The 16,104-nt window shown below is 43.0% G+C and overlaps 1 protein-coding gene across 6 annotated transcripts; it reads right to left on the bottom strand.

The window, feature by feature from the left end:
* Positions 1-216: 216 nt before the first annotated feature.
* On the bottom strand, positions 217-15,869 carry LOC106568666 (nucleolar transcription factor 1-A). 6 transcript variants are annotated; one of them, XM_014139183.2, is made up of 20 exons: positions 15,642-15,869; positions 12,232-12,325; positions 11,726-11,907; positions 11,453-11,536; positions 11,148-11,303; positions 10,819-10,883; positions 10,534-10,654; positions 10,279-10,389; positions 9,848-9,969; positions 9,348-9,489; positions 8,978-9,019; positions 8,719-8,856; positions 8,158-8,319; positions 7,702-7,830; positions 6,589-6,674; positions 3,670-3,859; positions 3,301-3,348; positions 1,665-1,808; positions 984-1,088; positions 217-809 (listed from the first exon to the last, which is right to left on the bottom strand). In XM_014139183.2, exons 2-20 carry the CDS (start codon positions 12,290-12,292, stop codon positions 735-737), a joined length of 2,163 nt encoding a protein of 720 aa, XP_013994658.2. In that variant the 5' UTR covers positions 12,293-12,325; positions 15,642-15,869; the 3' UTR covers positions 217-734. The 6 variants fall into 6 exon arrangements, with proteins under 6 accessions (XP_013994658.2, XP_045549770.1, XP_013994659.2 ...); XM_045693814.1 differs by having other exon boundaries at positions 217-811; positions 989-1,088; XM_014139184.2 differs by having other exon boundaries at positions 984-1,085.
* Positions 15,870-16,104: the final 235 nt, after the last annotated feature.

Below are 16,104 nucleotides of genomic sequence, written 5' to 3'. Positions count from 1 at the left end.
GGGATGATGAGACTAGTTTCCCACTAATAAGTACACTTTCAAGTGCCACTTGGTTATGAACGCAGCATAAGTTATGGCTAGAAGTTGTGTATTATATGGAATAGGTTGCAAACCTACCCCATCAGTAACAGAGCTGAGCATACTTCTTACATTAAAGCTCTATAAATCCAGTACAATGAAATATACATCAATTAACGGTTGAAATCACACGAAGAATTCACGAGAAAAAAGTGCATTTTATTTTAGAGGGTTTGACCAGATGTTTCAATGGAGGGAAAGCAGCAACAGTCCTCCCTCTGCACGGACTGTTAGACCCAACGACAAAAAAACGGCAAACTCCTCAATATGCCCCTCCCAGTCAAAAACTCTGTAGAAACCAGTCTTGTTCAAAAACATAAAAGCCTCAACCGCTTTAATTAGAAATTTCCTTCAAAGTTTAAAATAAGAAAATGTCGCAACAAGTTCATAATAAACACCTAGAAAGGCATTGAACGTGTAACAAAGCCCCTGTAAAAGATCTCGTCCCAGTTGAATAAAAGTGCTCCAGGTCAACAGGGGGAGCATGACTTTTCCATTCCTCCCTTTATTTCATCTCGCTTTCTCCAGTCTCATTTCTCCTTGTGAGAAAGAGGTGGGAGCAGCCAATGTGTGAGCGATTTGATGACGCCGCTATAACTGCGCCTGACTCGCGAGGAGGTGTGTCCCGCACAGCCCCTCCTATTGGGGGGGGGGGGCTAGTCTGAGTCCGAGTCACTGCTGTCCTCTGAGGAAGAGCTGCTGGAGCCCTCGGATGGGTCGTCGTCATCATTCTAGAGGACAGAGACAGTAGAACATCTGGGTCAAATCCATTTTACTATTAGTGCTGTGTTTGATTTCGATTGGTTCCATTGTACTAGGCAATCAGATCACTCAAAATGCAAACTCAGGTAAACTAAGCACACCTCAAATACTTTAAGTCTACACTAAAGCATAGTGCCGTTTACCTCATCATCATCATCATCTTCGCTGTCGGAGCTGCCGGACGATTCTTCATCATCAGAGTCTGACGAGTCCGTCTTATCATCCTCGTCCGAGTCGGACGTATCCTGCTGGAGAGCACAGGGTCACGCCTTTACCGCAAACTCACACGTTTACAGAATGGTGCACAGCATACACACTTATAACAGCACATGGAATACACAATTACAGGACAAACACGATAGCATAACAAATACCACGCACACAAAACACCCTAAGATAACAGGTTAAACACACAAACTAAAAGCATGTAAGAGTAACCAGTGTCATACTCCAACTGCCACAGACAAAATGCAGACAGCCTTAATCACAGTAGGGACTACTAAAGCTCACAGAGGAATCCAGGTCTTGATGATCTACCTTAACTCAGGGTTTCCCAAAGTACTGGGAGCCCCCTGGGTGGACATTTTGTTTTTTGCCCTAGCACTACACAGCTGATTCAAATAATTATACTGTTTAGTGCCCGGGGGGCCCCTGCTTTAACTTATCCTAAACCATTAAAATTGCAGGAGCCCACACACACAGCCCAGGGTACCACAGTCTGACCACCACCCATGCCGCTGCCTGTGTGTAAGTGAGTGAGTGTGACTAACGCTTGTGTGTGTGCGTGTGAGAGAGAAGCAGTCTAGCGAGAGCGGCGGAGTTACCTTGGCCCGGTACGCCATGGCCCGCTTGCCCCCTCCGACCCCTACTGCTGCGGCTCTGGCACCTACCGCCTTCCCCTTCACTGTCGCCATCATACACAGCTTGGCCCCCTGGGCGCCCCGCGCCTTGGTGGTGCTCCGCCGTTTCTGCATGGGGGGAGCGGGCAATTGAGACGGGTGGAGGCGAGATTGGGAAGGAGGGAAGAGGAGGATGGAGGAAGGTGGGTGGGTGGTGAGGGAGAGAACAGGGCGGCAAAGATGGAGGGTGGGCAGCACACAAACACGGTTCAAGTTCAAAGCAATGATGATTAGTAGCTAGATGCTAATATGATTACGTTTTTTCCCCCATTCAAATGCAGTAATGTTAGATGCCCGCTTGTGCATACAGATAGTCACTATTGCAGTCACATCAGGCTACAAAGACAGAACAAGGCAATTTAATCTAAATCAAATATATTTGGTGTCAGCTTTTAGTACTCCAGCTGCAGAGAAGAGAGTAGCTGTAGCTATGGCATATGAAGGATGTGAATGGGGAATACAACTATTATAGCATTAGTGTTAGGGGTTATACCAGGAGTATGACAGGTTATAGCAGAAGTGTGAAGTTCTACAGCTGCACCATCGAGAGCATCCTGACTGGTTGCATCACTGCCTGGTATGGCAACTGCTCGGCCTCCGACCACAAGGCACTACAGAGGGTAGTGCCTACGGCCCAGTACATCACTGGGGCCAAGCTTCCTGCCATCCAGGACCTCTACACCAGGCGGTGTCAGAGGAAGGCCCTAAAAAATTGTCAAAGACTCCAGCCACCCCAGTCATAGACTGTTCTCTCTACTACCGCACTGCAAGCGGTACAGGAGCACCTAGTCTAGGTCCAAAAGGCTTCTTAACAGATTCTACCCCCAAGCCATAAGACTCCTGGGGCGGCAGGTAGCCTAGTGGTTAGAACGTTGGACCAGTAACCGAAAGGTCAGCTCAGGGATTTGATTCAGCAACAAGGTAGAAATCTGTCGTTCTGCCCCTGAGCAAGGTAGTTAACCCACTGTTCCCCGGGTGCCGAAGAAGTAGTGGGTGTCGATTAAGACAGCCCCCTGCACATCTCTGATTCAGAGGGGTTGGGTTAAATGCAGAAGACACATTTCAGTTGAAGGCATTCAGTTTTACAACTGACTAGGTATCCCCCTTTCCTCAACAGCTAATCAAAGGGCAACCCAGGCCATTTGCATTGACCCCCCCCCTTTTAGGCTGCTGCTACTCTGTCTACGCATAGTCACTTTAACTCTACCTACATGAACATATTACCTCAATTACCTCAACCTGTGCCCCCACACATTGACTATACCCCCTGTATTGTTATTTTACTGCTGCTGTTTAATTATTTGTTACTTTTATTGAAACAATTTTACTTATCTATTTTTTACTTGACACTTATTTTTCTTAACTGCATTGTTGGTTAAGGGCTTGTAAGTAAGCCTTTCACTGTAAGGTCTACACCTGCTGTGTTCGGCGTATGTAACAAATACAATTTGATTTGAAGGGTTATAGCATGAATGCATGTTTGTGGCATTGTATATGAAGTGCTATGTTGAATGAGGGTTGAGTGGGATGTCAAGAACATATTTGAGAGAGTGCAACTCACTGTGGTGGAGAACTCTTTATAAACCGCTCGCTCCTGGGGAGAGAGAGACTGAAGGGGAAAAGAGAAAGAAAGACGAAAAAAATAATAAGGGGGAAGAAATGACAAAATAAATTCTGTTAAGACTGATTTCTTCCAAAGCCTCTGATGTTAACATTTGATCTATCATTTCAACTGTTTAATGATTTTAGAAGAATACACAGGTTATAAGTTTGCGTCTTGTATCAATGTCTCCTTATGCGATCTCTCATTCCGTTTGATATTTTAATGCTTATTTGATTATTTTCAGGCAAGGTGACCTTCGGTGTCCACTGTTCAGAAAGTTGCCTAACAAATAGTCATTCTTTGACCCCAAAGATTACCCTCCCTTACCTTGACCCAGGCCTCCAGCTCGGCCTTGTACTCAATCTGCAGCTCCTCCACCAGCTTCTTGTACTTGTCCTTGTGACTCTGGCTGAGCTTGTGCCAGCGCTTGCCGATCTCCACCATGCGCTCCTTCAGGCTGAAGTGGTTCAGCTCGCCGTTGGTCAGCAGCTCCTGGGAGAACATCTGGTAGCCGCTCCTGCAGAGAGAGAGGGAGAGAGCGACGAGGAGAATGGTTTAATTCAAGATTAATTACATCCACAGATCACTCAATACAAACTAAAGGTGTGAACATTTAAATGAAATGTAATCCTTAACATTAAGAAAAAAAATCCCTAAACAGATTTTTTTTTTTTTAAATCACAGTGCAGTTATCACAAAATGACCACTAACAGGTCCCACTCCTCATCATAAAGGGGAATATTTAACAAAATAGGCCTAACCTAACGCAACAATGCTGTAATATTAGTAAGAAGGGATATGCAGCATCTTTCAAATGATTTGCCACAGATACAAAGCACGACACACATCTTTAACAAAGCGCTGATTACAGAAATGATTGCAGTTGATATGTGGCCAAATGAAGGACTGCCAAGCCCATTTGAGCCGCAACTCGCGCTACTGAAACAGGTGCGTCTCTCATCAATATCACTGTTCACCATTACTCCTATTCCAACGGGGTGTTATTCTCTTTATAGTGGGAGTTGAGACATACAGCTAGCAGCATTAGAAAGCTACATTTCTTCCCCTTTTAACCGGTAGATACCCACATTTGGTGCTTGTTTTATTTTGCCCTGTGTTTCATTTGTGAGTTTAAACTTAGTGGGCAGGATTTTGTTAAACATGAAACAAAGTAGGCCCCTAGAATAATGAATACACAATTTGCCTCCATCAAAACAATGTTTTTGTTGCATATTTCAGTCTGGAACCGGTCTAAGGTTATGGGGGTTGTAACCTATTCTAAAAATGGCACACTATAGCAGTTTGCAAAAAATCCTAAAATAAACCTAGCCAAGACTGGTCAGATGGAAATTGAGTGAGAGAAACGTAAATGGAAGGAAAGGAGAATGTAGGGAGAAGAGGAACTGATCACTTGGCTGTTTACTCTTTGTTGCGAGTCGCTAATGCACACAATGAAATGGAAGGAAGTCAACATGAATTAACGGTTGTCTTCAGGATAAAATGTCACCTGCCCAAAGCAGATTTTGTGTAGATTGTTGACCAAATATTACAATTAAATCCATTTAATCCCACTTTGTAACACAACCAAATGTGGAAAAAGTCAAGGGGTGTGAATAATGTCAAAGTGGAAGAAACATTTGAACACTAATATATTTTGATTAGTTACATATTACACCCCGAGTCAATACACGTTAGAATCAACATTGGCAGCGATTACAATCTGAGTCTTTCTGTGTAAATCTCTAAGAGCTTTCCACACCTGGATTGTGCAACCTTTCCCCCAATCGTCAAGGTCTGTCAAATTGATCATTGCTATACAACCATTTTCAAGTCTTGCCATAGTTTAGACATAAATCTGCCTAACTCGGAACATTCACTGTCTTCTTGGTAAGTAACCCCAGTGTAGATTTTGCCTTTTAAGTTATTGTCCTGCTAAAAAGTTTTTCTCTAGGATTTGGCCTGTGCTTAACTCCATTCCATTTATTTTTCATGCTGAAAAACTCCAGTCCTTACCAATTACATGCATACCCATAACATAATTCAGCCACCACTATGCTTGAAAATATGGAGAATGGTACTCAGTAATGTTTTGTACTAGATTTGCTGAAAACATAACATTGTGTATTCAGGACAAAAAGTTAATTGCTTTGCCACATTTGCAGGATTACTTTAGTGCCTTGTCACAAACAGGATGCATCTTTTGGAATGTTTATTCTGTACAGGCTTCCTTTTCACTGTCAGTTAGGTTAGTGTTGTGGAGTAACTACAATGTTATTGACCCATCCTTCAACTCTAACTGTTTTAAAGTCACCTTTGACCTCATGGTGAAATCCCTGAGCGGTTTCCTTCCTCTCCGACAACTGAGTTAGGAAGGACGCCTGTATCTTTGCATTGACTAAGTTAATTGATACACCATCCAAAGTGAAATTAATAACTTCACCATGCTCAAAGGGATATTCAATGTCTGCTTTTTTTATTTGTACCCATTTACCAATAGGTGCCCTTCTTTGCAAGGCATTGGAAAACCTCCCTCTTCTTTGTGGTTGAATCTGTGTTTGAAATTCACTGCTCGACTGAGGGATCTTACAGATAATTGTATGTGTGGGGTACAGAGATGAGGTCGTCATTCAAAAATCATGTTAAACACTATTATTGCATACAGAGTGAGTTCATGCAACTTATTTAGCATATTTTTACTCCTGAACTTATTTAGGCTTGCAATAACTTATTGACTTAAGGGTTGAATACTTATTAACTCAAGACATATCAGCTTTTCATTTTTAATTAAAAATCTGTAAACATTTTGAAAAACATAAATCCACTTTGACATTTTGTGCTATTGTGTGTAAGCCAGTGAACAAAAACTCAAAACATTTTAAATTCAGTCTGTAACACCAAAATGTGGAAAAAGTCAAGGGGTGTGAATACTTTCTGAAGGCACTATATAAATTGATAAAAAGGACCTACACAATTAGCAACACACAAAAGTAAGTGAATCTAAGAGCTTCTAGACATAAAGTGCCCGAATAAGGTGGTGAACGACATGAAAAATTAGCAAAACAATGATAGTGAGAGGGTGTGGAAAAATAAGAAAAGAAAATAAGACATTTGGGGAAAAGGGACTGAGCAAAGAGACAGAAAATGAAAAAGAACATGGGCCAGGATAAGCCAAGAAAAGAAACCATATGATAAAAAGACAGCAGTAATAGCAATAACACTCAAAAGAGTCGGCGTGTGGATACTCACACTGGTGGCTTCTTGGGCTCCCCTTCAAACTTGGGTTTCCTCTGGCCTGCTCCTGACTGGGGCGTTCTAGACTCCAACAATTCCCTCTGTGGGACAATAACTGTTATTACACCACAAGCACAGTCCACCACACACACACACACACACACGGGTGTAGTGGACATGTCAAATACTTGGAATACTATCCCAAGGGTTCCATTGTATCGGGAAAATTAAATCAAGTATTTGACCCAGGTCAGCAATATGGTTAATGGTATGGCTCATGAAAATTACACACAGGGACAGTTGAATGGATAATCAATAGAAATACACATTACATACTTTTTTTTTTACCCCTTTTTCTCCCCAATTTCATAGCATCCAATTGGTAGTTACAGTCTTGTCTCATCGCTGCAACTCCCGTACGGACTCGGGAGAGGCGAAGGTCGAGAGCCACGCGTCCTCCGAAACACGACCCAACCAAGCCACACCGCTTCTTGACACAATACCTGCTTAACCCGGAAGCCAGTCACACCAATGTGTCGGAGGAAACACCGTACACCTGGCGACCGTGTCAGCGTGCTTGCGCCAGGCCCGCCACAGGAGTCGCTAGAGTGCGATGGGACAAGGACATCCCTGCCAGGCAAACCCTCCTCTAACCCAGACGAAGCTGGGCTAATTGTGCGCCACCCCATGGGTCTCCAGGTCACGGCCGGCTGCGACAGACCCTGGACTCTAACCAGGATCTCTAGTAGCACAGCTAGCAACTGCGATGCAGTGCCTTAAACCACTGTGCCACTCGGGAGGCCCTCACATTACATACTTCAACAGTGTGCAAACAGTGACATCCAGCAAACAAACACACAAATGTCAAGACTCTGGTACAATGGCAGAAAGCAGAAGAAACAAAGAAGAACGAGAAAAACTGAGATCACTCAAACGCATTCAGACGGGACGGATCCACCAACTCCAACTCCACCTCTGTCGGGGGTAGCTTGGAGGAGGGTGTGCGACGAAGAGGGATGATGGAGAGAGAGGAAAGAGAAGGGGCAGGGGGTGGGGAGGGCAACCAACATTTTGACATTTCTTCAGCACAACCGAAGAAGACAGCGGTCAAAACGTCTGGTCACTGACCACGGGCCGGTACTGAACCTCGTATCGCTTCTGGTCATCAGCCGCCTTCTTGATCCACGGGATCTTCTCCTTCTTCTCCATGGCCTTCCAAGCCGACTCCATGGCACTCTGGGCCTTCTTGCGGTCACTCTGTAACCACAAGACACGGGACACAGAATTTTTATCCCACCTTAGCTCTGTATGGATTAAAGCGCATCCCTAGATGCAGTACGGCAGGGGTCTTCAACTGGCGGCCCGTAGGCCACAACTGGCCCACGAGCCAATTTGATTTGACCCACCAAGGTATACCGTGTTTAAAAATTTTATGTTATGTTGTTGGGAAAGATAACTACTTTAATATAAATGTGAAACACTAAAACCAAATAGAAAACTATAAAAATGTTTATGGACCTACAGTTTATGAAAAAATATTTTTATCTAGGGCTGTTTTGCAGACACAAAATGTTGCTCTCTCACCCTGTACTTGGCCAGGTAGTCTCCTATGATGCTCTGTTGCCACATCTCCTCGGCAGTCTTGGGCGTCTCAGGGATTTTGGTCCTCTTCTTGCCGTCGCGCTTCTCTTTCGCCGTCAGGCCAGCGTGCACCCAGTGCTCCAGCTCAGCTTCGCGACAGCACTCCTGAAGGAATGCAATAGAGACAAACCTGGCGTCAATGCAGGTGACATATACATTGTGTACTTAGTACACCTATAAAACAGAGGAGGCTAGTGGGAGGATAAATAGGAGGACGTGCTCATTGTAATGGAATAAATGGAACAATATCAAACTATGTTTGAGACTGTTCCATTTTTCTATTACAATAAACCCGTCCTCCTATAGCTCCTTCCACCAGCCTCCACTGCTTTAAAATGTAAACGATCCACCCTCACTGTATCTTATCAGCTCAAACATCCCCATGACCCAACATATGAAATACTTAGTAAACCTTACTTGTGACTGACCAGGTGAAAAAAGCGTTTACTGTAACTTAGAAAGCTATATCCCAACTTGCCAAGTGGCTGATAGGTGGTGACATACCTGTTGTAGTTTTGTGAGACCCACCTTGGCAGAGGGGGACTTGGCTCCATGCGGGCTGCCAGCAGCCCCCACGCCAAGCCGCGAGCCCCCCAGCTTCTCCTCCGTCATCACGCGGTCCCTCTCCTCCTCCGGGAGACTCTGGGGAAACAGAACCGACAGAGGCTTTCATAGACTTCCACTTCTAAAACTCAGGTCAGCTAAGCATGTGTAGTGTGATATGTACAGTACTACGGATATGGTTATATTCAGTTCTACTTACCTCTAGAAACCTCTGTAGGTCAATTTCATACTGCTTCTTTTTCTGTAGCCAGAAACACCAGCAGCAGGGTGAAAGAAAGAGCATTTCTCAGATTTGTGAATGACAAAAACTTTGTTATCATGACAGAAACCCTTTCAAACCTTCACAACACTTCTAAACAGGTATTTCTCTATATTTTCTGCAAGGTTTCCCAGAAGCAGCATGACATGGCAGCAAAAAACAAACAATTGAAACCAATAGAGGCCAAAATACTTGAAGCAGCTATTAAAAAGAAGCAGAGGACCTAGTCCAGGACTTGTTTACGAAATGAAAGAGGAAAATACTGGTGTTTCATTGCATTTCCTCATGAACAGAGCTGAACAAGACTGACCTGCTCGCAGCGTTTCTGAAACATGTCCTTCTCCTTCTGTGTCATCATCTTCCACTGCTTACTGCACAGCACCATGCGCTCCGTACTGGGAACATCCTTCATGTTCACCATCAGCTCGGCACAGTATAGGGAGTAACCGTTCCTGAAGACCGAAAACCATTAGCTCAGCGCCATAGAATTCAACTACACCACAGGTCTTTAAACCCCACAGAAACCAAGAGCTAACTTACTGTTTGCAAATAAATAAAGGATCTCCTATCCATAATCTCTGGATAAAAAAAAGGAGGGCAAAAATCCATTTTGGTCTTTACAGAACTGCCTAGAGACCACAGGGGTCTGGCAGTGGTAGCGCTGCCGACACTGGACCACATATTTCCTGGCGACGGGGGATTGAGCGCCACCTCAGTCGCTTTTCTGTGCCCCTATACATTCTTCTACCCTCCCTCCACTTGCCCACTGTTCTTTCATTCAAATAATGTGACTCCGATCAAGCAACTTACGGCGGTGGTTTGGTTGGCCTGCCGTCAAACTTGTCCTTGAGCTGCCGCTCAGCTTTGGTGAGGACGGACTTGACGTGCTCTTCAGCATCTGGATGGGCCTCTTGGTAGACCTTCATACTACCCTGTAGAGAACCATAGATTCAATCAAACGTTTTGGTTGACAATGAGAAATTATGGACAATTTCCTCATCAAGACTTAATCTGTGAAATTGTCGAAATCGATTGTGACTTTCGAAAAGGGATTAAATACTATTTATTTAGAATGTGCATGTGCATGTTACTCTCTAGGCAGTGTATATCACGCATGATGAAGTGGAAAATGTGCTGGTTTACTCTACCAGGAAAAGGTAGTAAAGGATTACCAAGTTGTGTCCTGATAAGGTGCTATACTATGGAATATTACTCTTGACCCTTCACCTCTAACCTCTTACCGCATAGTCTTTCTGCAGCTCCAGGGCCTTGCTGATCCATTTTAGTCTCTTCTTGTCTGAGAGCTGGGACCACTGTCTTCTTAGAGCCTCCTTCAGCTCCTTTTGGCTCACCTGGTAACCCCAGAGAAAGGAAAGGCATTCATCATTCACCACAAAGGATTCCAACAGGGACATTTTCTTTTGAAGCACAACACTCAACAGTTCCATTCAGTGAAATCCCAGACTTAGCTGGATGGGTCCTCTGCAAACACTCACATCAGGGTGGAGCTTCATGTAGGTCTTCTTCTCATGGTTGTACCACAGCTGCTGGGGCGTCTTGGGCTTCTCAGGAAGGTCCGACTTCTTTCTCTCCTCTATCAACTCCGGGTGGTCCTCTCTGGACGTGAACAAGAGCAAAGACGTTATGGGTGGTATACCCTTTCAACAAACAGATAGAGGAGTGATCACTTGCGTGTTTTTTTTTCAAGAGGAAGTTAATTTGGCCACTGAACACTAAGTAACTTGTTAACCGGCTTGAACGAGACAGAAAATGCCACTCACTTGAATCGGGCCATATTCTTCTCAAAGGACTCCTTCTCTCGCTGAAACTCTGTGATGTACTTTTGCTGTGGGGATCAGAGAGTAACCCTCAGTCAATTAGCTATTAACTGAAAAACTAAACAGAGCTGCTACAATTGAAGAAGTATAGCTGTACAGAAAGCTATCAAATCTGAAGCAAGAAAATAAAAGTAATTAGTTCAGGTAAGTGTATTCACAAACCACTCAGTTTTCTATACAGTGATGTCATGTTTAGATGCGAGAGCGGCTTTGAATTAAATAAAGATTATCCCAAAGGCATAATGAAAGAGCATGGCAGAGTTGATCATCACCTTTTTCTTGTCTGGGAGCTCCTTGTATTTCTTGGACAGAATCTTGGTGAGGTCAAGGTTGCTCATCTCCGGGTGGATCTTGGCATACTTAGCTCGCTTCTCCATAAAGAACCGGAAATACGGTGTAAGGGGTTTCTTTGGGAAGTCTGGGTGTGTCTAATAGGGTGGAAAACAGAATAATTGTCATTCATATGGTAGCAGGCGTGAGATTGGCAACAGTATTGTGAATGATCAAGTCTTCTCCTCCAAATAACCCTAGTATTTCATGGAATGTCATGAGTACAAGGTATAATCTGATTCTTTACCTTCAATTTCTTCCCTTTGTAAGGGTTCTTCACAAACTCAATGACGTCAACTATGAGCTCTGTCATAGTCCTAAACTTCCGCACCTGAAGACAGTATCAAATAGATAAAAAATGGAAATTCTGTTGTAAACATTTTCATAGTGCCATTTTGCCAGTAGATTGAGACTACAGACATTTTTTTCTGCAATTTCTGTGACACTCTTCCCTCCACAGATTCAACACAGAAAATAGATTTCCTGCTTTTGTGATTGGCTGAAATTGTGATTGGCTAACCTCAGTAGACACCTTCGCCCACTTCTGTTTGCACATGTCGCCAGTAAAGTCTCCGAAGCAGACCTTCTCCCAGTCAAAGTGGGACTCTGTGGTTTTGTATTTCATGGCATCACCATCAGGCAACAGGCTCTGAATCCTCTCCAAAAGAGTGAGGCAGTCCTCCTTACTCCATGCATCCACAACTAAAACATAGACAAACACACAACCATCAAGCAACATCAAAGAGCATGTGTTTCATTTGTTTTGACTGGCCCCTTTAGTAGACACAATAAACCTCAAGCTGACCCTGGAATAGATAAACAACTGACAGACATACCTAAGTAAATGTCAAACACATTGATCATTCAAAGTCAACCAGAATTCAACACAATATTACAAGATAAAAACATACTCCTACATCTAATTACATAAGCATGAAGGAAGGATACACAAAATTGAAAAAACTATTACTTGAAGAAATAATATAGCTTGTGGTTGATGAATGGTGGTTTGATTATTTGGCCTACCTGGCTCAGTTTTTATCTGAATGGTCTGGGAGGCAGAGGGCACACTGCTGCTGCCGTTCATGGTGCAGCTCAACTGACCCGATTCCTAGAGATTCTGGAACCACAAAATCAAATCAAGCTTTATTTGTCACATGTGCCGAATACGTGTAGACCTTGCCGTGAAATGTTTACCTACAAGCCTTTAAGCAACAGTGTAGTTCAAGAATAGTTAAGAAAACATTTACCAAATAAACTAAAGTAAAAAAATATATAAAAAAGTAACACAATAAAATAACAATAACGAGGCTATATACAGGGGGTACCGGTACAAGTCAGTGTGCAGGGTACAGGTTAGTTGAGGTAATTTGTACATGTAGGCAGATATTCCAATATGTAAAGATATTGATCTACACAAGAAGATTTCTCAAATTCAAGAACTGACTTTTGACGTTCCAACCACGGGTCCTAATACGTTATCCTATGGTTATGTCCACGACTAAATATGTTCAAAAACATTGACACGGAGAGGGTGCACGTCGTGCCAATTATTCAGCTGACGAAGGCCAAACGTCTTTACTACAAGTAGGCTAACCAATAGGCCATGCACAGTTGCCAGGGGGTGTTCCTAATGTTTGGTATTACAGGCGTCACTGTGCACACAGGTTTCCCCTGGGCAACTTCAGACTATAGGCATACACTCTTAAAACGGCCATGATGCGTTATAAGCACAACCAAATGAAGAAACTCTCTTTGCACTGTTGACCGCGAAGAGACCTGGGACTGAGTCCCTGTCAGTCTGCCCTCCGAATTTGCTGCAAAGTTCTACTGCGTAGCCTAGGTGAACACCTTACATAGTCATAGTCTAGAACCCCTGTATATAGCCTTGTTAATTGTTATTTTATTGTTACTTTTTTTACTTTAGTTTATTTAGTAAATAATGTCCTATATGGACCTGGGCAAGGGACTTTAAATTAGACTATAGCATATCAGCATTATAGGCCTATCCAACGGCTGTGTGGGGAGTGAAGCAGGGATCATCCGCAAACGTGTCTGTGGGAAAAGAAGCAATTCAAGGACCCCTCCTGAGTGTGGTAACATCTCACAGCAACAACTGGCAAATCTGGTGCGGTCCATGAGGAGATGCACTGCAGTACTTAATGCAGCTGGTGGCCACACCAGATACTGACTGTAACTTTTGATTTTGACCCCCCTTTATTCAGGGACACATTATTCAATTTCTGTTAGTCACATGTCTGTGGAAGTTGTTCAGTTTATGTCTCATTTGTTCAATCTTGTTATGTTCATACAAATATTTTCACAAGTTTGTTGACAGTGAGAGAACGTTTCTTTTTTTGCTGAGTTTATATATATGATCACTGGTGACCAATGATCATAGGCCATAGAAATAATCACTGATCTGACATGACTTGGTTGGTAGCCTTGCATAAAATCTATTTTCACGCATCTATCGGTGATGTCTTCAAGGATGGGAGGAATGAAGGCTGCATAGGTTATCCCAAAACAGGGGCATCGTCTCGACGCACAATCCTTCGACGCAAACCGTGCATCAGGCTACATTCACAAGATAATACGTTTAGGCCTATTGGGCTACTTCATTGGAATTGTACGCAAAACACCATGTCGTTAGGCAGATTTGTAAATGAACCATCCATTTCGACATATTGGCTAGGCCTAGCTGTTAGATTCTCTATGCAAGGTGTTGGCATATGCAGGGGATTGAGGATAACATTGTAGTGAATTTGAAGGGAAGCCTGTAGGGACTGATGCACACAACTCCATGTCTTCGCAGTCAGTGACAGTACCCTTCATTTTCAAAGGAATAAAGATACTTTTCTAAATTATCAAAACAATATCATAATCTCAATTTTACAGTGTAGAAAATGTATCAATTAAAAACAGCTTTATATTAATCAATTTAAACATGTGGATCAGAAAATAGAGAACTTAAGAAATTGAAACTAACATCAAATCTGAGTGTATTAGATCATTAGACTAATAAGCGTTACATGGACCCTCGGCCCAAGTCCATCCTATCCATCTATCTATCTATGCTACCTTTATCATATGAGAGAACAACATTGCGTAGCCTACTTCAGGGCAGTGGCACACAATATGATAATTGTAGGACCGATCAATGTATTGTTTCATCGTGTGGTTTTTCAATGGCAGCAGAACTATTTTTTATTGCAGATATGAAAATAAGGTCCTTAAGCTTCCAGAACTGTACCGCAAGCGCGTGTTAATGTTTAGACCAAGCTACAGGGCTCTTAACATAACTCCCGTACAGAAGACACCTAGGTCTAATGACAATATGTAATGGAACGGAGTCATGATCAGGGGCTAGGGGCCGATTAGTTCCGCGGCCAGGCTGGCCTTTTTCAGCTTATTTTCATCAGGCCCCTGACCGAAAGCCTAACTAACCGCGACTGGTTTGGTATATAGGCTAGCCTTGGTAGATAGCCTAGGCGGAGGGAGCGTTTTAGAGAAGGGAATAGAATGTTGGAACAGCTTTAACATTCCATGGCGGCGGGCTGAATCGAACTGCCAGAAAGTGCGCGACTACCCCCGCTCGGTGGCGCAGCTGTGCACCCGACCGAGGCGCCGCTTTCTCGGTGTATAGGCTAGTGTTATGGCCCGCTCACAAGGTCAAACTTCGGAACACACACAACAGATCCTCCAAACTTATTCGAAAACATAAGCATACATTACACACAAAAAAACTTGCCACATGCATGCATTTTACATCTACCGATAGTTTTAGGCTGTTAAAAGATATTCCCAAAATGTATGAAAATATATACAACGCTCATCATATACTTCATTCAAATATTTCGAGGGGCCGTGGCATTGTTAATGTAATGTACTTCTATTTTTGAGTCAAGGCTACTCATAGCCTTGTAAATTTGTCTTGGGAACACCGACCGTTTTCTGCTTTCTACCCCAGTAATGGCGCCCTTATTCCGGCAGGAGTCAAAACGCAGCTTCCGCTGGCACGAAAAGTATTCTTACCAAAACACATTTTTGAAAATAATATATTATACAACGAAATGTTAAATAAAAAAAACGCTCAGTCGACTTAATTTCTTATTAGCAGCCTGGATGTGTAGGACACGTGCATTTTGGTAGTATAATTCGTTATTTTGTGAAAAGTCGTTTTAATTGTATAATTTGGAGGAGATTGCACAATTAACTGTCAATGTGGTTTTATAAACTACCAAAAAGAGTAAGTGCACATTTCAGAAACGCTTATAAAGTGAGGATTTCCTGAAAAACAGATACGCGAGCGGGCGCATCTGTTTGCTCTTGCCCCAAAGCTCTCACTGCAGAGCCGCCATGAGTGTTACAAAGACTGGGGGAGACACGACTTGAAAATCGCTTATAACGTCGTCAAAACACAACTTTTCACTCACCTTTCGTGACAGTTAGAAACCAGCGTTGATACTAAAAATCAAGGTATTCGTGTTAATTATTTTAGGGCTGTTTAAGTGTCTATTTTTCAGCCGTAAACCCCAGGGAGTCAGGTTGAAACGGATCCGACAAAAGAAGCGTCTGTTTCGGTATGAAACCCCGCCCAGCGCCGCAGGGGGAGGAACTCCAAGGGAAAACATGCGAGAAAAAAGGAGACAAAGACGGCAGTATTTCATAAGAAATTGTTTGATTGTGGTTCTGTAATATCTTTAATGAATAACGCATTTAGTTTACACATTTTATCAATTTAAAATCATTTCGATATTTGTTGACAATTCATGATTGTATTTTATTCTTATAGTGATTATCAATAGTGTGTTATTATTTAAAATACTTAATTGTAACTAGACATTTATCTGCCACCCCCTTCATTTTAGCCAGAGTCCATGACGTGCTAAACCGATT

Source organism: Salmo salar, chromosome ssa14, assembly GCF_905237065.1.
Source record: "Salmo salar chromosome ssa14, Ssal_v3.1, whole genome shotgun sequence".
Classification (NCBI taxonomy): domain Eukaryota; kingdom Metazoa; phylum Chordata; class Actinopteri; order Salmoniformes; family Salmonidae; genus Salmo; species Salmo salar.
The sequence above is the reverse complement of the archived record's forward strand: the minus strand, read 5'-3'. Positions and strand labels throughout refer to the sequence as shown.